At 47.3% G+C, this 26,353-nt stretch overlaps 1 protein-coding gene across 1 annotated transcript in view; it reads left to right on the top strand.

Annotated features, from left to right (window-relative positions):
* Positions 1-13,649, top strand: part of PTGIS (prostaglandin I2 synthase) — a 42,331-nt gene extending 28,682 nt beyond the window's left edge. Inside the window, exons 7-10 of the mRNA XM_054724132.1 lie at positions 1,680-1,848; positions 2,834-3,015; positions 3,463-3,614; positions 10,447-13,649. Coding sequence (XP_054580107.1) covers positions 1,680-1,848; positions 2,834-3,015; positions 3,463-3,614; positions 10,447-10,591 — 648 coding nt within the window. The 3' untranslated portion in view covers positions 10,592-13,649. The remainder of the gene's footprint in view (positions 1-1,679; positions 1,849-2,833; positions 3,016-3,462; positions 3,615-10,446) is intronic.
* Positions 13,650-26,353: the final 12,704 nt, after the last annotated feature.

The raw sequence follows: 26,353 nt of genomic DNA on the forward strand, positions 1-26,353 counted from the left end.
AAAAGACAGAAAATCCGTTTCACCGTCATAGATGCTTTGGTGCCTTTGTTTACTGCCTTTTCTTTATGTCTTTTTTTCTGTGGTTAAGATCATGTAGTTTTTTAGTCCCACTTTTAATTTGACCTAACATTGTATCGTGAACATTTCTCCGCGTCCTTGCAGATCCCTATAAAAATCATTCCCTCGTACATTATTTTTAAGATCCAAGCAGCTGAAAAAGACATACACAGTGAAAAGCCAGTTTCCCTCCTCCTTCCCCCCACCCCACCCCCCCGCCTCCCAGCTGCTGTCCCAGGGGCAACCTCGGTTGCCAGTTATCTGAGTCTCCTTCCCGAGCTGGTCTGTGCGTCTTCACCTATGTCCCCTTTAAACACGCACACCCGTGGTGGCTCTCGGTTTGCTTGCTTCTGCGTGCCTTGGCTACAGTCCTATCGGTACCCACAGAGCCAGCTTCTTTGCAACAACTTCCTGTTGGGATGATCACCATTGATCTCATTGATCTCCTATTGATAGACATTGAGGTTGCTTCCAATCTTGCTGTTACATTAGCACCGTGGTAAATATCCCTGTGCAAATAGCTTTTTGTTCATGTGCAACTGTGTCTGCAATAGAATTACTGGGCAAACATGACATTTAGTGACTGTTTAATATTCCATTGTTACTGACGATTGGATAGGATGGTACACAAAAATCTTCCCCCCGGTTGAGGTTAGTTGGTATTCACCCATGCCTCATTTAAGGGTACCTTCATGCACATTGTAGCCACATGCCGCACACCTGAGTATTAAAATGTTCAGCCAAAGTTAAAGTCTTAGAGCAAGAAATTCCATCCATTTTCCTAATTATTTAGCTATTGAGACGTTTTAAATATTTTTTCAATCCATTAATAGCTTTCATAATCATCATTGATCATTGCTACTTTGCTTTATATGTATACAATACTCACATATTTGAAAGCAAATATTCAGATATTATATCAGTTCGCTGCACCCTTACTTAACTCCCATGTCTGTGGACCTGCTGGGCATCAGCTGGTCTTGACTGGGCTCAGCTCTATTCCGTGTGTCTCCCATCCTCCTCTTGGGACCAGTGGGCTAGGCAGGCAAGTAGAAACACAAACGGTCTCTTAAGGCCTAGACCTACAACTGCTGTTCTGTTGATTCTGCCTCATTCTACTGGCCAGAGCAAGTCACATGACTGAGCCCAAACTCAAGGAGTGGGGAAATACACTCTGCCTCTTTAATGGGAGGAAGTGCACAGTCACATGGTAAGGAGCATGGATGTGAGGAGGGATAAGAATCGGGGCCAAGGATGCAGCCAGCCTCAGATGTTAACAGTAATCTTAATTGACACATTTTGTTACTATTATTGATGCTTTTTTTTGCTTATTAGCTATGAAAATTATCTATGTGACCTCATATCAATGATTTTGCTCAAGGTCAGGGATGCCAGAAATAGCCTTGAAGTAGCCATTGGCTATGCCAAACCACAGTCCAGTTCTTGGCCATGTCCTGAGGCTGAAGATAGACATAGGTCATGCCTAGATGTTTGGCCGGGGTGGGAACTCAGGCCTCCTGCCCCCTGCCCCTGGACCAGGGCTGTGTCCATGGCATAGACCAGTCAGCTTACACCCCGGGTTTGCTGTCTCGATGGTACAACAGGGGCTCTTCTCATTGCAGGGGAACATGGGTCCAGCTGCCTTCTGGCTTCTGCTCTTCCTCCTCAAGAATCCCGAGGCCCTGGCTGCCGTCCGTGGAGAACTCGAGCATGTCCTCTCTCGAGCAGAGCAGCCTGTCTCACAGATGACCACCCTCCCACAGAAGGTTTTAGACAACATGCCTGTGCTCGGTGAGATGGCCAGACCCTTCAGACAGCCCCAGGCTGGGTCATCATGGCCCCTGAGGCCCTCCCCCACATGAGCTCCCATCCTCCAGGGTCCATCAGTGTCCTCTGACCTAAGGTCCCCCTGAGCCTCCTGTCTTCTCAGACGTGGCATCTCCATGCCTCATTCTCAGCTTCTCATAGGCTCAGTAGGAGGTTTTAGGTTGCAAATGGCAGAAAACCTAACTTAAACTGGTTGAAGCACACAAAGGACTTTATTTGGGGCAAGAAACTAAAACGTCCAGAAGTATTAGCTTCAGGTACAGGTGGATCCAGGTGCTCTAACAATGCCATCAGGATTCAGTCTTTCTCCATCTCTCAGCCTTGTTTTCTGCTGGGTTGGCTCCAGTCTCAGGCTGGCAAGAGGGCCACCAGAAGCTCCAGGCTGATGTGTTCTCGCCCCGTGAGCATGTGCCTCTCTGCAGCATTCCTACCAAAGTCCCAGGGATGTGTCTCATTGGCTCTCTTTGGGTCATATGCCCATCTTGAATCAATCATAGGGTTCATAGGGTTGGAATGCTCTGATTGGCCAAACACAGCCCAATCCCAGGAGTTGGGAGTGGAATCAACAGTCCAACTCCTGAGAGTGGGAGATGGGTGGTCCCCAGAGGAAAACCAGGGTACTGTTTCCAGAAAGGGACTGACTATATGCTGGGCAGGCAAAAACAACCAATACTGATGGTCCTGCTCTCTCCCTAGCCTTCTCTGATATCTCTCTGGTTCCCACCTTCCCTCATTGCCTCTCTTGAGATTAGATCAAAATCCTCAAGTCTAAGATCTCTGAGGGACCATAGCAGTAACACCTCATGAACTTGCCTTTTCGGCCTCACTGTGGGCAAGTCATGCTCCCTTTCTGAACCTCCACACCTTCCTCTATAAAACGAGGGTTGGGGCGGCATTTGAGTGGGTAAGAGGACAGCTGCTGACCCTTCCTTGTACCTGCCCTGTGCAGACAGTGTGCTGAGTGAGAGCCTCAGGCTCACGGCCGCGCCCTTCATCACCCGAGAGGTCGTGGTGGACATGGCCATACCCATGGCAGATGGGCGGGAATTCTCCCTGCGACGTGGTGACCGCCTCCTCCTCTTTCCATTCCTGAGTCCCCAGAAGGATCCAGAGATCTACACAGACCCAGAGGTAAATGCCATACCAGAGACCGTGGGGAGAAAAGTGGCTTCGGGACCAGCCAGATCTGAGCGGCATCCTAGCTCTGCCTTTTGCTGTGTGACCTTGTCACCGTTAGATTCCTGGTCAAGGCACATGCCTGGGTTGCGGGTTAGATCCCCAGTGTGGGGCGTGCAGGAGGTAGCCAATCAATGATTCTCTCTCATCATTGATGTTTCTATCTCTCTCTCTCTCCCTCTCTCTTTCTCTCTGAAATCAATATAAATATAAATAAATAAATAAATAAATAAATAAATAAATAACTGCCATATTTTTTAACCAATCCTCTATTAATTGCCCATTATGTTGTTTGCAGTTATTTCCTCTTATAAACAAGCCTGCGATGAACATCCTCATAGCTTTTTTTCATGCATGCATGTATGGGGGTAGAATCAGAAATGGACCTTCTTCCTATCTCAGGTATTTAAGTATAACCGATTCCTGAACGCTGATGGATCAGAGAAGAAAGACTTTTACAAGGATGGGAAGCGACTGAAGAATTACAGCATGCCCTGGGGTGCTGGGCACAATCAGTGCCTGGGGAGGGGCTACGCCATCAGCAGCATCAAACAGTGAGTTTGGGGACAGGGGGCTGGGGGAGGGGAAGCTCCTGCTCTATCTGGTTGGCACACACCCTCCTCTCACCAGACCGAGAAGCTAAGCCAGGAGAAGAGTTTAAGGAAGAGGCTTCAAACGGATATCCATGAGCCATGTCTGGCCCACAAATCTTATTTATTTGTGTTTTTAGAATATGTGCTAACTTTTAAGAATCAGAAGAGCGCACGTAAAAAGCCAGCTTTCTGATTTCTTTTGAAATAATCAGATCTGTCAACAGGTCCTTCCCCCTGAGCCTAGTGCCCAGATACCAAACACCCAGAATACCAATCACTGGACATCCTGTGCAGCTGACCTGGCTGTCTGTCTGCAGCTGCTGTGCTGCTCAGAACCTCTCGGCGGAACTGGCCAAGGGTCATCGTGCCCTTTGGTTATTTTAATGCCTCTTCATTCTCTTCCCTTGACCCCAAAAGCCTTGGCCCCCAGATCACAAACAGATTGGACCAGGGGTTAGGATATCCACCCAGTCCTTCTGTCCAGCCCCTGTGTCGGTTTAAGCTGGGTGGCCTTCTGTGCTCCTATGTTTCTCAACTATAAAATTGGTGTACTGGTGTGAGAAATGGCTCACCTGTCCAAATTTCAAATGACGGACTGGGAAACAGAAGCATGGCGAAAGTGAGACTTTTAATAACACTCTCGAGATCGGGTGCCCATTTTACAGGATCACACGTGGGGCAGGGAACACAGCCTATTTATTTAGACCCTCCTCCAGTTCCTCATTGGCTGAGGACTATTTCATCACCTATTTCCTAATAGGTCGCCTAGGTCTTGCTGTCTCCCATTGGGTTATTTTAAAAAATGGGCTGGAGCCTTCTCTAGTCGCCTCCACCTCCCTTTGTCTAGGGGAGTATTCCTAGGACGTGTGCTATCAGCCTCGTGTACAGCTCTCACCCTCTTTCCCCACCCCCACATCCTGTTTGCTCTGGGGAAATTCAGCAGCTCCCTGGCCACATGCTGTTTCTTTTCTATGAAGATAAATCAGAGGCATATTTCCTACACTGGTCATACTACATCCCAGAGGTGTCAGGACAAAGGAATGAGATCTTTCTAAACACTTAACCCACTGCCTGGCTCATTGTGAGCACCTAATAAATGTTAGTTACTATTGTAATTACTAGTCGCACTACTATTACCAGGCAGGTATTATGCTAAGTGAATGGGCCCTTAACATTAACCTCTCGGCCTCAGTTTTACCTAGCAGTAAAATGGAGATCATAAAACAGCCGGTTCTACTCTTAACGTTTCCTGAGTGTTCCCAAAAGTCACTGCACCGTGAGAAATCACACATTAAAAACCACGGGGATTGTGGGAACAGTGGGGCCAAAAACCTCACCCATGACACAATGAGAAAAAGATAAGAACCAAGGGGAAAATGGTAGTACAGGTTTACACATGTTAAATGGCTAACAAATACCCAAGTGCTACAGAAAATACCGCACTTTCCTCTTAAAGCGACCTGAAGTTCACTGTGGAAGTGGACTATGGGTGGGATGGCAGCTGTGAGCTACTGTGAAGCGCGGAAGGAGGGGTATCTGAAATTGGACATTTGATATGGATGGTGGAGCACATAACACACACACACGTGCACATACGCACATGCACGCACCGTGAGCTGGGGTCAAGGGAGGATAGAGTTTAGGTATGTGTGTGCGTTTTGTGAATTCCTGCTCAGCTCAGCTCAGCTGGGTGCAGGTTTTTGCATTCTCCTTGTGTTTCTCACAGATAAAATTGCACATAAGCTAATGTGAAATTTACATTAAGCTTCACTCGTGCCCTAATATATCAATCACATTGGAACAAAGTCAGGTGTTCAAAACAAGTGTTATAGCAGGACCTGCTGTAGCTCCTCTCTCCTAAAGCTTCTGGACAGAGAGAGATCATATTAGGACACTACATGTTTAGCACAGTGTCTGGCACGTAGTGCTTCAACAAATTAGCTAAGTTGTTGTTATTTTTATCTCACTTAATCGTCATGACAACCCTGCTAGGTAGGTGTCAGTCTAACACTGAGGTCAAATCATTTGCCAGGTCAGACACCTGGTGAGTGGAGGTACCAGGATCCAAGTCCAGGTGTGGATACAGAACCCCCACCTGATATAAACTCACCCTCCAGCATCCTACAGCTTCAGAGCTGGAAGGGGTACATCCCACTTTAAAAATATATATCTTTTTATTATTTCAGAGAGGAAGAGAAAGGGAGAGAGAGAGAGAGAGAGAGAAACATCAATGATGAGAGAGGATCATTGATCGGCTGCCTCCTGCACAGAGGGATTGAGCCCGCAACCGGGGCATGTGTCCTGGTTGGGAATCAAACTGTGACTTCCTGGTTCATAAGTTGACGCTCAACCACTGAGCCAAACCGACCAGACTTCATACATCCCACTTTTTTTTACCTTCTTTGACCAGATGGGGGAACCGAGAAACTTGACAAGGGTCCCACACCCTTAAGAGGAGAGACAAGTTCTGTATCCAGCTCTTTCATCCAGAGCATTGACTTCGCTCTATCCTTGTCTTCCCTCTGACCGTTCATTCAGTAAGATTAGAGAATCCTTGCCGTGTGCTCAGTCCACCCTGGGCACCTGGGTCTCAGTGGGGGGACGGTGAGGGGACGGAGGAGCTGAAGACCCAGTGCTAACCCTTACTGACACGGGTGGTGCTGAGTAAGATAAGGCAGGAGGGCAGGAAGCAGTTGACATAAGGCAGGGCTGCCACCACATTTATGGGCACACTGATTACATCATAAATGTGGTTTGTATGCTTACCAGGACAGTTTTCCAGAAGATGGCAGTAAAGAGTACTTGTTCTTGCAAAGTGGGTTCCTTTTGACAGTTTTCCCACAGACACAGTAAAGCGTCTCAGGGGAGGGGTGCCTGTGGTTTAGCAGCAGCCTTGACCAGAGCGGAAGGTGAGGCCTTCCAGGTGTTTGGGAGGGAGGGTGAGTGTGGCTGGGGGGAGTCAGAGGAGTCGCTGTTCATACTGATCAGGGGAAGCTGGTCTATGCTGCTGAACCAAACTACCCCCCCGCACCCGCCCAGTGTCAGCGGCTGTGACAATAAAGCTTAGTCCCCACTCACACAAAGTCGGCCGTGGGTTTGGGGGTCTCCTCCCCTCCATGCAGAGACTCAGGCTCCTTCCATCTCAACGCGAGGCCCACACACCTCCAGGCCCAGGGGAAGCTGGAGTGCAGCACCTGCTCTGAAGTGCTTTGGTGTGAAGTTGACACACAGGTCACTTCTGCTCACACCTGTCAGCCATGCTAGTGCACGGGCCCGCCTACCCACAGGGTGGCACACATAGGAGCTCCTGCTCTCTCGCTCTCCTTTCCTCACTTTTCCCAAAGTCAGAGTTGGGGGCAGACTCCGGAGGAGGCCGTTGCTCTCCTCCCTCATTCCTTTTATGTTTGTTTGTTATTTTTAATTTCATTAAAATTTATTGGGGTGACATTGGTTAATAGAATGATACAGGTTTCAGGTGACAGTTCTATAATACATCACCTGTATATGGCATTGTGTGTTCACTCAAAGTCCAGTCTTCTTCTGTCACCATGTATTTGGCCCCCTTTACCCTTTCCTACCTCCCTCCAAACTCCTTCCCTCTGGCAACCGCCCTACTGTTGTCAGTGTCTGTGAGTTTTTGTTTGTCATATTTGCTCATTCGTTGCTTTCAGTTTTATATCTCACATAGGGGTGAAATCATATGGTTCTTGACTTTCTATAGGACTTATTTCACTTAACATAATATGTGCAAGATCCATCCATGTTGTTGCAAATAGCAGTATTTTATCTTTTCTGATGGCTGAGTAGTATTCCATTGCACATACGTATGTACCATATCTTCTTTATCCAATTATCTATTGAAAAACACTTCTGTTGTTGGTTGTTTCCACGTCTTGGTCACCGTGAACAATGAACATAGGGGTAGATATATCTTTTTTTTTTATTTTTTAAATCTTTATTGTTGAGAGTATTACAGATGTCTCCTTCCCGCCCCTGCCCCCCCACCATTGCCCTCCTCCACCTGGTTCCCACCCTGCCCCAGGCCTTCACCACCCTATTGTCTGTGCCCATAGATAATGCATATATATATACATATAAGATTTTTGGTTAATCTATTCCCACCCCTTCATCCCCCCTTCCCTCTGAGATTCGTCAGTCTGTCCCATGTTTCCCTGTCTCTGATTCTATTTTATTCATCAGTTTATTTTGTTCATTATATTTCTTGTTTGTTTATTTTTATATATGTATTTATTGCCATTTTATTGTTCATATTTTTTATCTTTTTTTTTTCTTCTTCTTCCTCTACTTAAAGAATACCCTTCAACATTTCATGTAATACTGGTTTGGTAGTGATGGACTCCTTTAGCTTTTTCTTGTCAGTGAAGCTCTTTATCTGACCTTCAATTCTAAATGATAGCTTTGCTGGGTAGAGAAGTCTTGGTTGTAGGTCCTTGCTATTCATCACTTTGAGTATTTCTTGCCACTCCCTTCTGGCCTGCGAAGTTTCTGTTGAGAAATCAGCTGACAGTCATATGGGTGCTCCCTTGTAGGTAACTAACTGCTTTTTCTCTTGCTGCTTTTAAGATTTTCTCTTATCTTTAACCCTTGGCATTTTAATTATGATGTGTCTTGGTGTGGGCCTCTTTGGGTTCCTCTTTTTTTGTGATTCTCTATGCTTCCTGGACTTGTAGTCTATTTCTTTTACCAGGTAGGGGAAGTTGTCTGTCATTATTTCTTTCTTCAAATAGGTTTTCAATATTTTGCTCTCTCTCATCTCCTTCTGATACCCCCATAATGCAAATGTTGGTACGTTTGAAGTTGTCCCAGAGGCTCCTTACACTATCTTCATATTTTTGGATTCTTATTTTTTCTCTCTCTCTTCTGATTGGGTGTTTTTTTGCTTCCTCATATTCCAAATCGTTGATTTGATTCTTGGAATCCTCTGCTCTACTGCTGGATCCCTGTAAATTATTCTTTATTTCAGTTAGTGTATGCTTAATTTCTGACTGGTCCTTTTTCATGTCTTTGACATTCTCACTAAGATCCTTGAAAGTCTCACTAAGTCCCTGTGCACTCTCCTTAACCTTTTGCACTCGGATGTCGAGTGTGACTCGACACAGTTAGCATCGGTAGCAGGAATCGAGAAAAAAGCAAGCGAGTGCAAAGGGTTAATTTTCTTGAAGCTCTCATTAAGTCCCTTGAAATTCTCATTTAGACCCTTGCGTAACCTTATAACCATTGTTTTGAACTCTGTATCTAGTAGTTTGCTTGCTTCTATTTTTTTTTTGTTTGTTTTTTCATTTGTAACATGTTTCTTTGTCTCCGCATTTTGGCTGCTTCCCTGTGTTTGTTTCTGTGTATTAGGTAGAGCTGTTATGTCTCCTGGAATTGATAGAGTGTCCTGAAGGCCCAGTGGCTCAGTCACCTGAGCTGGGCACTCTAGGTTTGCCTCTGAGTGGGCTGAATGCACATTCTTGTAGTTGAGCCTTGGTTGCTGTTGGCGTCACTGGGAAGAATTGACCTCCAGGCCAGTTGGCTGTGAGGACCAGCTGTGTCTACAATGGAAGAGCTGCTATGCAGGAGAGATCCCTATGGAGCAGGACTTGCTTCAGTGTGGCTTTGGTGCCCACTGAGTCTTCCCCTTGAGTGTGTCACTTGTGAATTGGTAGAGTTGTAATCTGGTATGCTCTGAAGCTATCACCAGGTGCACTGGCTCTGGGACCTTCCAGGAGGAGCAAAGTCAGCCACTGCTTGCAGCCATCTGACAGGAGCTACAGAGAAATCTGCAGATGGCTGCTACTTGTATTGGGCTAGGAAGTGCCCAGATGAGGCCCAGCTGTGAAGGAAGGCAGGCTGGTGCTAGTGCCAGGTCTTGGGCCTTTTATTGGTAGGTTTGGGGCACACTGATGCCAGCTGCTACTTTTTTGAGAGATTTTAGCAAAGTCTGAAGCCTGAACCAGGACAGGCCATTCATATGGAATAGCTGCTACCAATAGCTTGGTGGGGGTGAAAATTGGATGGGGTCTCAGGGAATTACCAGGGCAGAGCAAACAGTGTGGGCCATGCTGATAGAAACTCAGATATGGCTGCCAGTCAGCTCTGCATTGGGGGAGGTCCCAGCACAGGAACAATGACCCTTGTGAGCACCCCTGTCTGGGAGAAAGCTGCCCCTGAGTTTCTACCCCAATGCCACAGTCCAGTGCCCGCCCCCCCCAACCCTCACCTGTATGTCTCTGGATTCCCCTAAAGCCGCCACCTGAAGCTGGAGCTCAGAGGAAGCGAAATCCTCGTAAGTGCATGGGCAGGCCCTTTAAGAGGAACACCTGGGACTCCAACAGCCTCTGTGTCACTCAGCCACAATCCCTGCTGGTTTTATAGCCTGAAGTTATGGGGACTTCTCTTCCCAGCTCTGGAACCCTGGGCTGAGAGTCTGATGTGGGGCTGGGACCCCTTGCTTCTTACGGGAGGCCTTAGAGATATCCCTCCTGATTAAAAAAATCACCACACATGGGTGTCGGACCAGCCTGTTCTGAGCCTCCATCCCTCCTACCAGTTTCAATGTGCTTTCTTCTTTACTTCTCTAGTTGTAGGACTTCCATTCAGCCGGATTTCAGGTGGTTCTGAATAATGGTTGTTCTGTATTTTAGTTGTGGTTTTGATGTGGTTGTGGGAGGTGGCAAGTACAGCTGTTTACCTACGCCATCCATATACCTTTATGAATCTCTCCTGCCATATTTTGAACAAGCCCCCCATGCTCCCTCTTCTTCACACCTTCCACGCCATCTCTCTGCAGATTCGTGTTCCTTGTGCTGGCGCACTTTGACCTGGAGCTGGTCAACCCCAACGTGGAGATCCCTGAGTTTGACCTCAGCAGGTACGGCTTCGGGCTGATGCAGCCAGAACACGACGTGCCCATCCGTTACCGCATCCAGCCGTGAACAGACCGGGCTCCACACGCTTGCCCCCACCCAGCCCGCACCCGGATCGCCCAACTTTCTATGTCCACATCTGGCCTGGGTGCACAGCTTCAAACACCCAACAGTATCAGCTTTAGCACTTTACTGCTTTTTTCCTGGAAGGCTGGTTGGGGGGAGGGGGAAGAAAGGAAGCTGAGAGAGGAAGGTTTAGTCCAAAATGAGACTCTTTCTGCGTGTGCCCAGTTCACCTTGTTCCTCTCATCTTATGACACCCACAAAGTTACGGCAAACAGGGCAGAATAGGAGTCATGACTGCTGTGCCCCAACTCCCAGAGGAGCCACTGTCCAAGCCCTTGACAATGGTGTGGTTGAGGTCTTAACCACTCAAAGCAGATGCTGGCCTTAAAAAGGCCATTTGGGATCTAGCAGTGTGTCCCTTGAAATAAGCTGGTCCCCAAATTATTTTAAACTAGCTGAAGCCAAAGGAGTCCTTAGACCTGTTTCTGGTCCCCTCATCTCTCCATTCACACCGATTCTTGAGAAAGCGCAGGAGGGTTTCCGAAGCTGATGCATCCACGATTCAGATCGTAAGCACTCTCTTGACGCTGGGGTTGGAGCAGTGGAGCTCGCTGTTCTAGAGTTATGGGCTCCAGATGGGACAAGCCTTGTAAATGCTGAGACTCGAGTCGGGAATAAGAGAGACACAGGCCCCACAGGGCGGTCCTGATGGAAGGAAGCAGCCAGCCTCCTTGGACCGAGCAAGGCAAAAACAGGAGGCTTTGGTTTCCTTCAGTCTAGCTCAGAAGCTCCAGCTGTGGGCATGATGCAGTCTGCAGACCTGTTTTATATACAGTATATATAAATTGTTTCCGTATCATCTTTGGGAGAGTTGATTCAAAATGCCCAGCTTCTCTTGAAAAAAACAGGCACACAGGGCCATTATTCCCAAGGGCAGGCACTGGCCAGGGTTGAGAAGCAGCCACCTCCCTTTCCTAGGACGTGTGCTCTGGCTCACCAGGGTTTCTACTTGGTGGAATTTTTTCTCTCTGCTTCTCCATTCCTAGTACCTCCTGGCCCATGAAGGCATTTGAGCTTGAGAACCCTGTTCTAACTCTTAGAGGTGATCTTTTAGGAGGTGGTAGGAACCTGTAACTGGTTCTTAGGCCAATGGTCCATCTTCCTGTGTTCACCACCCTTCGAACAAACAGACCAATGATGAAAACTTGCCTTTGCATCAGTTTGGGGGTGGGGGGAAGAGGAGCTCAAAGAGAAAAAATTGCCTAGAAACCTTTTATTATGATGGTAAGCATTGTTAATATTAGATTCTGTTTATTGAGGACTCTCTAAATGTCTGTGACAGGCACAATGGACATAGTATTTCTATTTTTCACATCATCTCTGCAAAGAGGGGATGGTTACACCTTTTTATAGATGAGGAAACAGGTTCAGAGAGGTGAGGTGACTGCCAGGGTCACACAACTCCTAAGCTAGTAGAATTCAGCAAACAGACTTATTGTCCCAATAGCAAACGCATTCCTTGGGCTCAAGGGGATGATGGAGGGACAGTTCTGTTTGGCATCAGAGCCAGCGGCATGCATGGCTGGATGCATCTCCTGAGATGCAGACACACATACACACACACACACACAGAGCTAAGTTACTTTGGCTTTAGCTGAAAGAGAAGAGAGGACCTGAGATCTCCGAATGTGTCGAGAGCTAGTCTCTAGGAGCAGCACTGGGGCTTGGGGGCTTCCCTGGCCCTCAGCCTCCAGGCGCCCCCAGGATTCCCAGACAGATACTGTGATTGGCAGGAGGCAGGATATCCCCAGGGAAACCCATCTTCATGCCTGGGTGACCCCTGCTGCCGCCTGCTTCTTAACTCGGCAGGAAATCAGGCCTGGCAGCCTCCTGTGGGAGGATGGAGCCGGTTTCCACGGCAACCCTCAGCTGCCTCGTCCTAGCTTGGAAGGGAAGGAAGAAGGCCAGCAGAAATAGCAGCAGGAAGATCTCTCTGTGAGGCTGCTACCCTGGTGGGGGAAAGCCCTATGACTCCCCTCTTCCAAACCAGGGACGCGTTGTCACTGAGAGAGATTCTCACCTCTGTTTTAAAAAAAGGCCGATTTCCTTTAAAGGTGGTGCACCTCCTTGAAGCCACAATCATTAGGAAGAGACAAATCTCCCACCAGGCAGCTCCAGCTGGTACCAGAGATACTGAAGTACAGCTTAGGAGACAATGATTTAAGCCTTCCCTTGTTTTAATCTTTCTTTTTCTTTTAAAAAATATAAAGAAGAGCGAGAGATGAGTGGGTTAACCCCTTGCTACAGATTATCTAGGAAGATACTCAGTTGTCATTGTATTTCTTCATACCTTGCTTTAGAATCACAAAATTGCAGGACATATGTTAGAAACAGTCTTAGGTTGACCTAATGAAGTAATTCTTAACATCATCATCATTTTTTTTTTTTGCTATATTTTGTATCGTTGTTTACCAGATATTTTCCTTGAAACAAACTCATTTTTTAAAACCTTATAGTTGTTTGAAAAGGTAGCTTTTTTTTATTATTGCTGCCAGTAATGGACAACATATATCACTCGTTGTCAAAAATAGAAAGTGACTGTGAAAAATAAATTCGACGGAAGGGGGTCTCCATGCTGGTGTCGCTGAGGCTCAGGGCCTGAGATCTGTCACTTCTCTGTTACAAAGTGAGACAAGCAAGTATTCGAGTCGCATTAAAGTCAGGCCAGTGCCACCCCGAGACTTTCTCCCTGACAATCCCTGGGAGAAAGGACAGAGAAAGGCGTAAGCGGCTCGCCACGAGGGTCACCTGTGCATTACACCTGCCCTCAGTGCCTCGCAGGGTCTTCTGCCATCAGTGGCCGAGCACACCGAGCTGGTGACACCCACCTGCCCATTCTTCAGATGAGAGCTGAAGTGTCTTGCCAGACCCATTGATGTTGATGTGTATTTTTAAATAAACAGTGTTTCGTGAGTAGCCTTGCTGTTTAAATAAAGAGTTCTATTTTCATATAATACTGTGGAGTGGAAACATGCTGAAATATATTAAACCATCCTTGTTTGTGAAACTGCCTCTGAGTGTCATTCAGATTGAGGGGCGGCTGTGTCCGGAATGGCAGAGTTAGCTTCTAGGAAGGGATCACAGAGCACCTTAGAATCAAGTCATACCTCCAGCTACCCTCCAAGGTGTGTATTATTATCTCCATTTGTACAGGGGAAGACGTCAGAGAGGTGAAGTGGCTTGCCCAAGATCACGTGGCTAATGAAGAGTAGATGTGGGATTCACGTGCAGGCCTCTCTGCCTCCTGAGACCCAGCTCAGGATCTTTCCATCACTGATCCTCCTGGTGGCACAGAAGGACAGAGTAGCCGCAGAGGACTTTGGGGTGGAGGCTCACAACCCCAAAGCTCTCAAAAATTCACTGGATGTTCTTTACCCGTCAGTGTATGTAGGCATTTATTTAAATTTAAAAAAGGGGGGGGGGGGGGCGCCTAGCTGCTTTGGCTCAATGGATAGAGCGTCGGCCTGCTGACTGAAGGGTCCTGGGTTCGATTCCGGTCAAGGGCACATGCCTGGACTGTGGGCTCAATCCCCAGTAGGGGGTGTGCAAGAAGCAGCCGATCAATGACTCTCTCATCATCGATGTTTCTATCTCTCTCTCCCTCTCCCTTCCTCTCTGAAATCAATAAAAATACATATTTTTTAAAAATCCTAGCAGCCCTAGACGGTTGGCTCAGTGGATAGAGCATCAGCCTGCGGACTGAAGGGTCCCAGGTTCAATTCCAGTCAAGGGTATGTACCTTGGTTGTGGGCACATCTGCAGTGGGGAGTGTGCAGGAGGCAGCTGATTGATGTTTCTCTCATTGATGTTTCTAACTCTACCCTCTCCCTTCCTCTCTGTAAAAAATCAATAAAATATATTTTTTTTAAATAAAAAAAATTCTAGCATTTAAAAAAAGGTGAAATGAATTAGATTTGAGAAAAATAAAAAAGAGAAGATTGTTTTTCTTCCAAATATTTGAGTAAAAAAATAATGTCCTGAGGTTAATGTCCCTCACATCAGTTTCCTCATCGTGAGGCGGGCCATGGAGACACATTTGTTGAGATTGGATTTGGCTGTGAGTGACAGGCATGTCAACTAACAGCAACATTTCCACATTAAAACATTACCGTCAATACAGCAGACATTTCTTTCTCTGTCGTGCAGATACAGGAGACCAGAGGTGGTGTGGCACCTCCACACTCACCAGACCCCTTCCTTCTGGTCCCTCCAGTACCGGTTAACCAGTGGTTTCCACCTTAGGGTCCAGTATTGCTGCTCCAGCCCTTCTATTTACATTCCAGACTGCAAGAATGAGCAAGGAACAAAGAAGAGAAAATCTGCTTGCATCCCATTGGTCAGAACTTAGTCACATGACACTTCTTGCTACACAGGAGACTGGGAAATGTAGTCTTTCCAGAGGGGCACTGTACCAGGCAAGGGGAGATGAGGAGACTACTAATGGGTATGGGATTTCTATTGGGGGTGATGAAGTGTTCTAAGACTGTGATGAGGGTTCCACAATTCTGTGAATTTATTAAAAACCATTAACTTGTACACTTTGAATGGGTGAATTTTATAAAATTGTTATGTGTATTTTTAAAGTAAATATTTAAGCACCTCACGTGTGCTAGGAACTGTTCTAGGCAATGGGGACCCAGCAGTGACTAAAACAGCCCCCCAAAATCCATCCTCATGGAGTGATATTCTCCTGGGGAGACAACAATAGTCTAGGTTAATGGTCAGCAAACTCATTAGTCAACAGAGCCAAATATCAACAGTACAATGATTGAAATTTCTTTTGAGAGCCAAATTTTTTAAACTTAAACTTCTTCTACTGCCACTTCTTCAAAATAGACTCGTCCAGGCCATGGTATTTTGTGAAAGAGCCACACTCAAGGGGCCAAAGAGCCGCATGTGGCTCGCGAGCCACAGTTTGCCGACCACGGGTCTAGGTAATAAGCATAAGTATGTCGTGATGATAAGTACCATAGAGAAGAATAAAGAGGGAAATGAGGTGGGGAATTGCAACTCTAAGCAGGGTGAGCAGGGAAGGCCTCTCTAAGGTGATCTTTGAACAGAGACTAGAAGGAAGTGAGAGGAGCAAACCACAGGGGTATGTGAGGGGAGAATGTTCCAGAAAGATGGAACAACAAATGCAAAGGCCCTGAGCTAGGAAGATCTCAGGCAGTTGGAAGGAGGCCAGTGTGGCTAGGAGCCGTGGAGGGTTCTGGGTAGATGAGAGATGATCTGACTTGAATCCAGCAGGATCCCTCTCACTGTGTATGTGAGAATAATAGGCTGTAGGGGGACAGGCAGGAGGTAGGGAGACAGGCAAAAAGGAGACTGCGACCGTCCAGGAAGGTCTCTGCCCTCGTAGATTTTACTTTCAGGCAGAAGAGACAACTTATCTCAGAAGCAAGTCAACAAAAACACAATGTCAGGCACTGAGAAGGCTCTGAAGACAAGCAAACAGCACAGTGGAATGTGGTGGTGACACGGCGATGGAGATGGCCATGGCTTTGGAGATGGTCAGGGCAGATCTCTCTCAAAGGCGGGGGCAGATGAGCTGAGGTTCGAATGAAAAGTAGCCAACCTTGTAAAGAAACGGGACAAGAACTTTCCAGGGAAAACAAATGGCAAATGCAGAGCCCTGAAGAGGCAAAGGGCTTGGTGTATTTGAGAAACAGTGAGGCTGCCAGGGAGGCCGGGCCGAGTGAGATATGACAAGAGCGGTGCCTGGAGCACGCTGCGCAGCCATGGCGGCAGCCTGGTCTTTACTCTAAGTGCCTCTGGAAGCCATCAGAGAGTTTAAGTAGGAAAGTCAACAACAGCTTTCCTTTAAATGGAATCAATTTAGCTTTATAAGAATCTTGTTCCATCGTCCTTATTTTTCTCATTCCATGGTGGACCAGTGAACAAACACCTTTAATGCACTGGTGTTTGGGAATCATGGCCACCTGATACATGATCCTGAGGGTTGTGTCTGCGGGGAAGGAGGGTGATGAATGGGGAGAGCTGACAGTGTGCTATCCTGTCACCCTGGGAACCTCCCCTAGGACTTCAGTGTAGCCTGGGAGAGACAAGGCTGATGTACCCATGTTGCAAACCTGGGAAAGTGGATTCTTGCAATAAACAGGGTCTCTGTGTGCTTTTATTTCAGGTGTTCTTAATGCTGACCACTGTGGGGAAAATGCTGATTTCCTGGCCAAGAGCCAAACTCTCAATCTCCTTGCTAAAATAACTCTTCAGATAGAGGCAGCCATGAGCTCAGCGAAAGTAGGGCCAACCTCCAAATCAAAACCTGAGGCCAATCCAATTATAGGTACCAGGCACCTTTTGCCAGTGATTGGACAAATGGTGGTCATGTAACTAAGTACCAATGAGATGGCCCAGGAAGACTGTGGGGAGCTTCAGAAATGTGGGAGAAGCTCATCCTTCCTCCCTATGTTGGAGTTATCATGTGAGAGGGAGGCCATGGCAGCTATCTTGTGATCGTTGAGGATAAGAAAATCTCAGAGAAATAACCAAGAATCCCGAGATCTCTGAGTTGCTCCTGTGATAGATCTGGAATCACTTGTATCTGGATTCTGTGTTAAATGGGATAATAAGTGCCATTACTGTTTAGACTCTAATTAGAGGCCATATACCATGGTGGTTTGCCTGGGCTCTGCCTGGTTTTGAATCATTGCTGAGTCACTTAATACCAAGGTGATTTGGAGCATCTCTTTGTGCCCCAGCCTTTCCACCTGTAAGATAGGGATAATGGATAATAATAACATCTCCCTCATAAGATTTTGTGAGCTTTAAGTGATTAATATTGCCATTCACAACCAATGGATGAGATGGAAAATGAATATCCTAAGTTAGCCTCATAATAGAGTTTCCCAGAGGAAAGAGAATCTGACCCAGACCATGGAGAGGCAGAAAAAGTGACACTGGATCTGGGTTTTAAAAGGTGAATAGAAATTTCCTGTGTGGGAAAAATTATGGTTGGGTCAGGGAAGGATTCTAAGCAGTGGAAACAGCATGAGCAAAGAAGCTGTATCAGTTATCTGTAGCTGTGTAACAAACAACCCCAAAATGTAGGGGCTTAAAATGAAATCATTTTATAATTTCTCATGGTTTTGTGGGTTGGCATGGACTTAGCTGGATGGTTCTTCTGGTCTCACTTGGGTTAGCGCTTAGGTAGCTGCAGTCAGAAGTCAGGGAGGCTGACCTCAAAGATGGCGTCTTGGCAGGGGTGACTAACAGGCTGTGCTCAGCTGGGACATTGAGATGGCTGAGTCGCTCTCTCTTTCTGTGTCATTTCAGGGCCTCTCACTCTCCATGTGGCCGCCCCACATGGTCTCTCTTGCAGTGTAGCAGGAGTCAGACTTGTACCTTTAAGAGTCTCATGCTCTACCGACTGAGCTAGCCGGGCACCCATCAGACTTGTACCTTTAAAGGTTCATCCTGGTAGCCTGGGTGAGGTTGGATTAGAAGAAGGATAAAACTGGGGGAGGGAGGTCAGAGAGGAAACAGATGAGATCAGGAAGAGATGGACAAGGGCGATAGAGAGGAGGAAGGAGAGACATTGGTCCCCAAAGACTGAAGAGCTGGATTTTAATGAAATATCATCCTAGGAGAATCAGTTAATTAGCTCTTGATCTCTGTGGCTTTGATTCCTTTCTTTTGCTGACTCGCTCATTTTCCATCACATCTTGGAGTTCCTAGGCTCCTCTGTGAGGAAGACATATTAGTTTACCTCTAATTGTTCTGCTGGAAGCCTGTGCCTCATTCCATGCTCACCTGCATTTCATCATTGTTTGGCCACTAACCCTGGAAGTTAATAGATTTAGCAAAGTCCAGGCCACAAAAGGGCTCAACAAACTACATGCAGGTTTATCTATTTCCCTCTGTGGGGACCCTCTGTTGGCACCCCATTTCCTCCCAGGATGAGAGCCTAAGAGACCATTTCTGGGCTTAGCACAGAATATTACTTGTAGTAAAAATTCTAAAATGTTAGGTGATCGATGGGTGGAGATGGTCAAGTAAGTGGATAGATACAAGGGTGGGTGGAAGGGTAGGTAGATGGGTGGATAGATAGGTGAGTAGGTGAGTGAGTGGTGGATATATGCACGAATATTTGGGATGAATGAATGATGGTAGAGGGATGAATGAGTAGGTAGACAGATGCATTTGTGTGGGTGGATGGATGAGTCTGTAAGTGGGTAGGTGATTGGGTATATGGGATGGATGGGTGGGTGGGTGGGTGGGGGCTAAATGGGTAGATAGATGGGTGGGTGGAAAGACAAATGATGTATGGATGGATAGATTGATGGAGAAATAGTAGGTGGGTGAATGAATGGGTAGAAAAATGGATAGTGGTTAGAATATGTTAATAAATAAAAAGAAAGAGAAGTGAGTGGGTGAGTACATGGATCAATGGGTGAGTAGGTAAATAAATGGGTGGGTGTGTAGTTGGGTAGTTTGGTGGCTTGAGTATATGGATGGATGGATGGATGGATGGATTGGATGGATGGATGGATGGATTGGGTTTAAAGGTAGGTGATGAGCAAAAGATGGAAAGAAGGGATAAATATTCAGGTTGGCCAGAAAACCAGGCTCACCTATTTACCAGAAACTTGGGCCAGGAAACCCAGCATTTGATAAAGACAATCAGGCTAGCATAGGATAGGCATTAGAATCAGACATCTGACCATTCAAGTATCATCCAACAGCTAATAGGTCTTCCTTATATTAAAATATTCAGCCCAAGGATAAGAACACTAGTAAGAATTTTAAGTGACATCAGAAACATGCAAAGCATTTAGTACAGTGCCTGATATATACTTACTGCTCAATCAATGTGAGCTGCAATTACTGTTTGTTAATATTGCTACTACTGTTGTATTAATGTGTACTTACTGATGTTAGGCATGGTGCTAAGCACTTTGTATGCATTATCTCATTCATCCCTCCTGCAACCCAGGAGGTAGATTCAATCATTAACACCATTTCCCCCACAATTATTATTATTATTATTATTATTATTATTATTATTATTATTGGGTGTGACAAAAGAGAGATGGGCAAAAAGACTGGAGTCCAAACTGATGGAAAAATCCCTGGGGCTGCTGGGACTTTGGGCAAGGCCACAGCAAAGAGCAGTTGTCCTGAATGACCTCACTCAGAGATGTCAGTGATTTCCCTTGAGCCTTTGGGTACCCCCATAACCACCCCCATAAAGCAATTATTTCCCCCCAGGGGTCCATGGAGGAGAAGGAAGTGGGGATTAATTAGTGTTGCTCAGTGCCAAGAAACCTGAGTAGGACATTCAGTGGGATTATAAATAAGTGATGGCTAGAGTTATCGAGTCCAAGAAAAATACTGATTTCAAATGGACACATCCCTTGCCAGCACAAATTAGAGGGGGATTCACTTGTGTTTACATGGATGAATGGTGCCAAGTTGCCCTCTCTCAGCCTCAGAAAAAAGTCTCAACACTTCTCAGCGGGAAGTCCGAGGGGCCTGAGCAGAAGATGGCTTGTGACCTGGTGCTGGTAGTTGGCTGCCCACTCCCTGTAGACCACTGGGATGCTGTTCACCTTGGTGAGCTTTTTAGTTTTCTCATCTGTAAAATGAAATGGTTGTACTTGAACTCTTATTGCAGGACCCCTTCTCTATAGAACCTTCTGAGTTACTTTATTACTTTCTTTTCCCTGTTTCCTGTAAGTTGGTGTGTGTGTGTGTGTGTGTGTGTGTGTGTGTGTGTGTTTGCCTTATTTCTTATAAGTACATTATAAGGAGATGGTATACTTCTGGTTAGTAGAGAGAAAATTGTATTAGTTGTGCTCTTTGAGATATAAATGACAAAATCGTAGCCCAATATGGCTTAGGTAAAAGGGGGTTTTACTAGCTCACATGCCTGGAAAATCCAGAGGGGATTGCCTTCAGGTAAGTCCAAAAGCTCTAGTGACATTGTCTCAATCTCTGGGCTTCACTTTCCCCCTATTGGCTGTATTTCTAGGTAGTCTCTCCAATTATGATGACAGAAAATTCTAAAAAATGAATACTGGTTGCTAATAAATAACTTATAATCTTGTTGTTAATCCAACCAACCCAAGGATATTTTTCCAATGACTTTTAGAGAGAATGGAAGGCAGGGGGAGAGACATAAACATTGATGACAATCTCTGGACTTCTTTGGTTTTTGTACGCAAGGAGCACAGACTTAAATGTATACCAAGACAGCAAGTAACATAAATGAGAAAATGCCCTGAATGAGAAACATAAGAGGTAGAGACTGCAGGGAACTGGAGCTCACATCCTGCCTATAGGGGGCAGCTGTGGCTCAAGGGCAGTCACCCCTCTGTAGCAGTCATACTTTCCATGTTACACAGGAATGCGGTCCCAGTGTTAATTAGTTCTTCCAATTTTTTAAGAGAAGCCAGAAATCCAGATTTTTATGTAAACTCCTCTGATAGTTAAATCTTGGCTCAAATTTTTAAAAAATATATCATGATGGCCAAACAACAGAAGTCCGCAAATAATCAGCTCATGACCCCTGCTATCTGGCATATAGGATTGCCCAGAGGACTCGAACACTGCTTATACACTAGCCACTTCCTCTTCCCTTCCTCCCTTCCTCCCTCCCTCCCTCTCTCCCTCCCTCCTTCCTTCTTTCCTTCTTTCTTTTCTTTCTTTCTCTCTTTCTTTCTTTTTCTTTTAAAGATATGCACAAATATTATTTAGCTGACTTGAGGCTGTGAAACATCTCAGGGGTCTCCTCATTAAGGACTTGGAGGCAGGGTGAGGGAAATAAGAGAGCTTTTTGCCAATTTTATTTCTATATAACTTGTCACCACCCCACCAATAGGATCAGATATTCCTGAGGTCAGAGGTATGTCTTATTCATAAGTTTCTTATATGCCCTCATGTAAGAGGACTTACTTATTCATTCAACAAATATTTATTGAGCAGTTACTCCGTACCGAGCATTATGTCGGGCTCTATAAGAACAGTGTGGCAGACACTGTTGGTTGCCTACTCAACTTCAATCTTCACTTCTTCCTGGTTAAACAAACTTCAGTTTTGTAAGGGCAGTGATGAATGTAGCAGGGTGAATCCTGTTCCTTTTGTCAGTGATTGGTCTAGGAGTGGCCATGTGACCCATGGTAGGAAATTTGGCAGTGGGTGGAGAGATTATGAAAAAAAGAGAAGCATGACAGGAGAATTAGTTTTGGCCACCTTGGCCATCTTGTTCTTTTTGCCTTTGAATACAATTTTACAGAGATTGCTGCAAGGAGTGGTGGCAGCCATGTTGTGACTGAGACAATGAGCCGGGGATACAATATATTGTAGAAGACAGAGCAAAAGGTGGAAGAAATGTGGGTCCTTAATAACATAGTTGAGCTGCTAAATCAACTCTCATACCACTCTTCTCTGAAATTTTAATGTGAAATAACTAAATGTCTTTATTCTTTAAGCCCCAATTAGTTAAGTATTCTGTTACTTGAGATGAGCAAGACAGACCAGCTCCTGCCCTTGGGTAACCTATAATTTATCAGTTAAAAGCTAGCAATGAGTAAATGCTTTCTATAAATTCCTCATAATAACCCTATAAGGCAGGCACTCTCTTTATTCCCATCCCCATTTTACAGAGAGAAAAATTGAGGCCCAGAAAGATTAGATTATTTGCCCAAGGTCATTCTGCATGTAAGTAATGACATCAGAATGCTTGCTTTCTGAGCCACTAGGTCCTGAGTAAGTTCGCTCTGAATCCTTGTTAAGTAAATGAATGGACAAGTTGTAGCAGTAGAGCTGTTTGCTGGAAAGTGAAAGAGCCGTTCCCATTGTCTGCACTTCCAGGTGCATCCAGATGTTCTTTATCTGAATCTGGAGCCAGACTTTGCAGGAATCAGGCCACCCAGTGGGAAGAATCTGAATGACATAGAATGCCTAGCCCTAGCCTTTACTGAGGAATCTCCCCTGTCAGAGCCTTGTGGCTGTGAAATTGCCCAGCCATCCTCACCACCATTATCCCAGTTCAAGCCCTATTACCTCTAGCCTGGGCAATTGCAGAAACCTCATTGTAAGTCTTCCTGCTACCAGCTTTTGTCACTCAACATACCATAATGCCCACAGTAGCTAGAAGAATCACTTCAAGACAGAGATCAGCAGATGGGACTTTCCTGCTTAAAACTTTATTCTGGCTTCCCATTGTGCTTTCTAAGCTCAAACTCATTCCTTAACCTTATTTATAAAATCCCAATGAAGCGCTACATGGTTTGGTCCTGTCCACCCCTCTAACATCCCTTCTCAAGCTCCTTTCTACCTTCGAGCTTTCGCTCTTTCTGGCTCCCTTGTGTGTATCCCCTTCCTCAGAACTTCACACAGTTGTCTTCTCTCTGCCCTTAGGTTCTCAGCTTAGACGTATCACCTCCTCTAGAAAGCCTCCCCTGCCAGATTACCCTATCTAAAGTTGCTGACACTTGTCTCAGGCATGCTCTATCACTTCCTCTCGTTCACTTTCTTCATGGCATTTATCATAAGCTGAATGATCGGTTTATTTATTCCATTATTTATTAACTGTATTCCCCACCAGAATATAAGTCCATGTGTCATAGAAACTGCCATTTTTATTTTCACTGTATCTCCAGTATCTAGAGTAGTGCTTGGCACATAGTAGGTGTTCACTAATTATTGGTTGAAAGAATAGCATTTCCAGAGCAGGACATACCTTTGCCTTCTATTAAATTAAACCAGGGTTTCTCAACCTTAGCACCATTGACGTTTAGGACAGGAGAATTCTTTATTGTGGAGGTCTGTGCTATCTATGTATTGGAGGAAATCTAGCCACACCCCCAGCCTCTGCCCACAAGGATGATGGAACCTTGGACAAGGGTCATGATAATGGAGGTGATGAGACGTGAACAGATTAAAAATATGTAACAATATTATGTTCAACTCTATAGAAACAAATCCCTTTAAGTTTAGAAATGAAGAAAAGGGACACAGAGGGAAAGGACCTTACCCTGGGGGCCGAGGGCTTATTCACAGCTTTTCTCCTCCAGAGCAAGGGGCTCACTATTGTATCTCAGGGCCTATTTACTTACCATGCAGTAAATATGTATTTGAAAGAATAAATGGGTAAATGGTGCGGGAGGAGGATAACTATGGCATCGTAGGGAAGCCTTGCTCACCTCTCCAGGTAAACCCTTGGTTCTATATTCACTTCTGGGGATTACGTGATCGATTCTGTCTCCCCCATTGGACTGGGAGCTCAAGGGGAAGGTGTTTCTTTTACTGAGTCCGCCACAGGACCTGGCACACAGGGAGCTCTCAATAACTAGCTGTCCAATATAACATGAATGAATGAATGAATGAATGAATGAATGACTAGGCTATATAAATTAGCTCACACCTCACTCTTCCCCTCACCTTGGTTTTTCTTCTTAGCAGTTATCACCAACTGCCACATTGCATATTCGTTGATGTATTCATTGTCCACATTCCCCCACTAGAATCCATTCTAGAATTAGATTTTAGAATCTAGAATAGAAACTCATGAAAGCGAGGGCTATTTAAAATTGCAGCCTCTCCCCCCCCACCACCACCCCCATCTCTTTCCTTTGCCTTATTATTCCCTCAAACGCTTATTGTCCTCTGAAATGTTCTTTGACTTTGTTTTGGGTCTGTCTCCAGCCAGCTCCGCGAGAGCCAAGCTTCTGTGTTGGGTTCACAGCTGTATCTCAGACGCTTATCCTAGTGTCTTGCACACAGCGGGCACTCAGTTCACGATGTTGACAGGACTGAGGAAGGCGGGATTGCCCGGAGGGAGTGGAGACGGCCCAAGTGGAAAGGTTAGGACTGCCAGGCTCCTCCTCGCCCAAACCCCCAGCCGGCCCACAACCTCCCCAGCAGGCTGACTCGGGCAAGCAGGAGTTAAAGGCGTTCACGCTCGCGACCCGCAGGTGGCGCCGTCCCGCCTTGGTGCGGAACTCTGGGCGCTCTGAAGTGCGGGACAGAATCGCGGCGAGCGCGGAGCCGAAGCTCAGCCCGGACTTGTTGATCTCGCCCAAGCAGCCGTCGCCGCCGCCACCGCCGCCGCGAGAGCAGGAGGAGGAGGAGGAGGTGGCGGTACAGGAGGCGCCGCCCGAACGCTGTCCTGCCACCCGCGTCCGCGGCGTCCGCCTGCGCCCCCAGCCTCGGAGAGCGCGCTCGGCTTCGCAGCGCCCGCAGCCCCGGCGCGTCCCCAGCCCGGCCGGCGTAAGCTGGGCCCAGCCCGGCCCCGGGTCCGCCGCTGCCCGCGGGCCCGGGCGCCCGGGCGGCCGGGGCGATGCTTGGTCCCTGGCCCCTGGAGGCGGCCTCCCTGGGGGTGAGTGTTGGGGCGTGCGGCCAGCGACGAGAGCGCAAGGGGACACTAGGGGACTCGCCTGCCGCGCGGCTCGGCCTGTTGGTCTACCTAGGCTCCGCGGCTTCAGGCTGGGGGTGGGGGGGTGGGGCGGACAAGGGCTGGGGCCTGGAGAGACACTAGATCTTATTCCGGGGAGAGAGGAGAGGGCGTGAACCTCACTGCTGGGGCCTCAGAGGAGCCCCCGAAATCACCAGTGCGCGACAGGAGGAGGCACGTTTTTAAAAGGCCAGAAAATTCAGCTCTTTTCCCCGCCTCCCACTTCCCCCACCCCTCCCCTCCTAAGCCCCTGGAAAGGCGCAGAACCCGGAGTTATAAAAAGCCATCGCAGGAGAGGAACGAGGAGGAGGAGGAAGAGGAGGAGGAGGAAGAGGAGGAGAAGGAGAAGGGGGCGGGGAAGGAGCTAGGGGAAGACGGAGCAGGTGGCTCCCCAGGACTCTGCGCGCCCCTCCTGCTGTGGGTTAGGGGGCACAGAGGGAGGGGTGGGAACCCGCGCAGAGCTTGGCTTTGCGCCTTCGGGTCTCTACTCGTCGCCGGAGCGACCTCAAGAGATGCTCCCGTGACTTGGGGAGAGGGGTCGCTCCAGGACGCTGTCGTGACCATCCTGTCTGTTATGACCTCCGACAAGTGGGCACCTGAACCCCCACAGAATTCCCCCAAATCTTTTAAGGTTTAGAAAAAGCAAATCTACTGCCATCTCCCTAGCCCTCAGATCTTAATTATCTCGGAACAGGGCAAGGAAAAGATGAGGTCTTTAAAAAAAAAAAAAGTTTTTCATGCAGCTCCCCTCTCCCCATTTTGGGGCCAGGTTCCGGACTCGACGGGGATACCCAAAGAAAAGCGAGTTTCAGCACTCGAGGGGGCGGACAGCTCCCGGGCAGCCGGGTTAGGCCTGAGCTGCAGAAACCCGGGTGTGGCCTCCCGGGTCCCTGGGGCTCCTCTTGGGGGCCCTCTCCCAGCTCCGAAGGGCGGCCCCTCCCTCCATCCGTGGGGTGGGGCGGGCTTCAGCACCAGCGGGAGGGACAGCGCCCAGCCTTTCTCCCCTCCCTGAGCCGCTTAAGCACCAAGAAGGTCAAGGCCAGCTGTGAACCGGCTGGAAAGTTGGGGAGGGGCCGCGCCCCGTTCCCTCTTTGCTGACCTTCGTCCGCTTTCTGCCTCGCAGCCGTCGGGATGGAGGTGAGAAGACGGCCGTGACGCGCGCCTGCGCGGTCTCCTGCACCCCCAACAGCCCGTAGTGCTCCCTGCCCCCCTCCCCCGCAGCGGCCGGCCTTGCGGTCCAGTGACAGCGGCCTGGGGGGGCAGGGGGGGCGGGGGCGGCCGGACCAGCG

Source organism: Eptesicus fuscus, chromosome 12, assembly GCF_027574615.1.
Source record: "Eptesicus fuscus isolate TK198812 chromosome 12, DD_ASM_mEF_20220401, whole genome shotgun sequence".
NCBI lineage: Eukaryota > Metazoa > Chordata > Mammalia > Chiroptera > Vespertilionidae > Eptesicus > Eptesicus fuscus.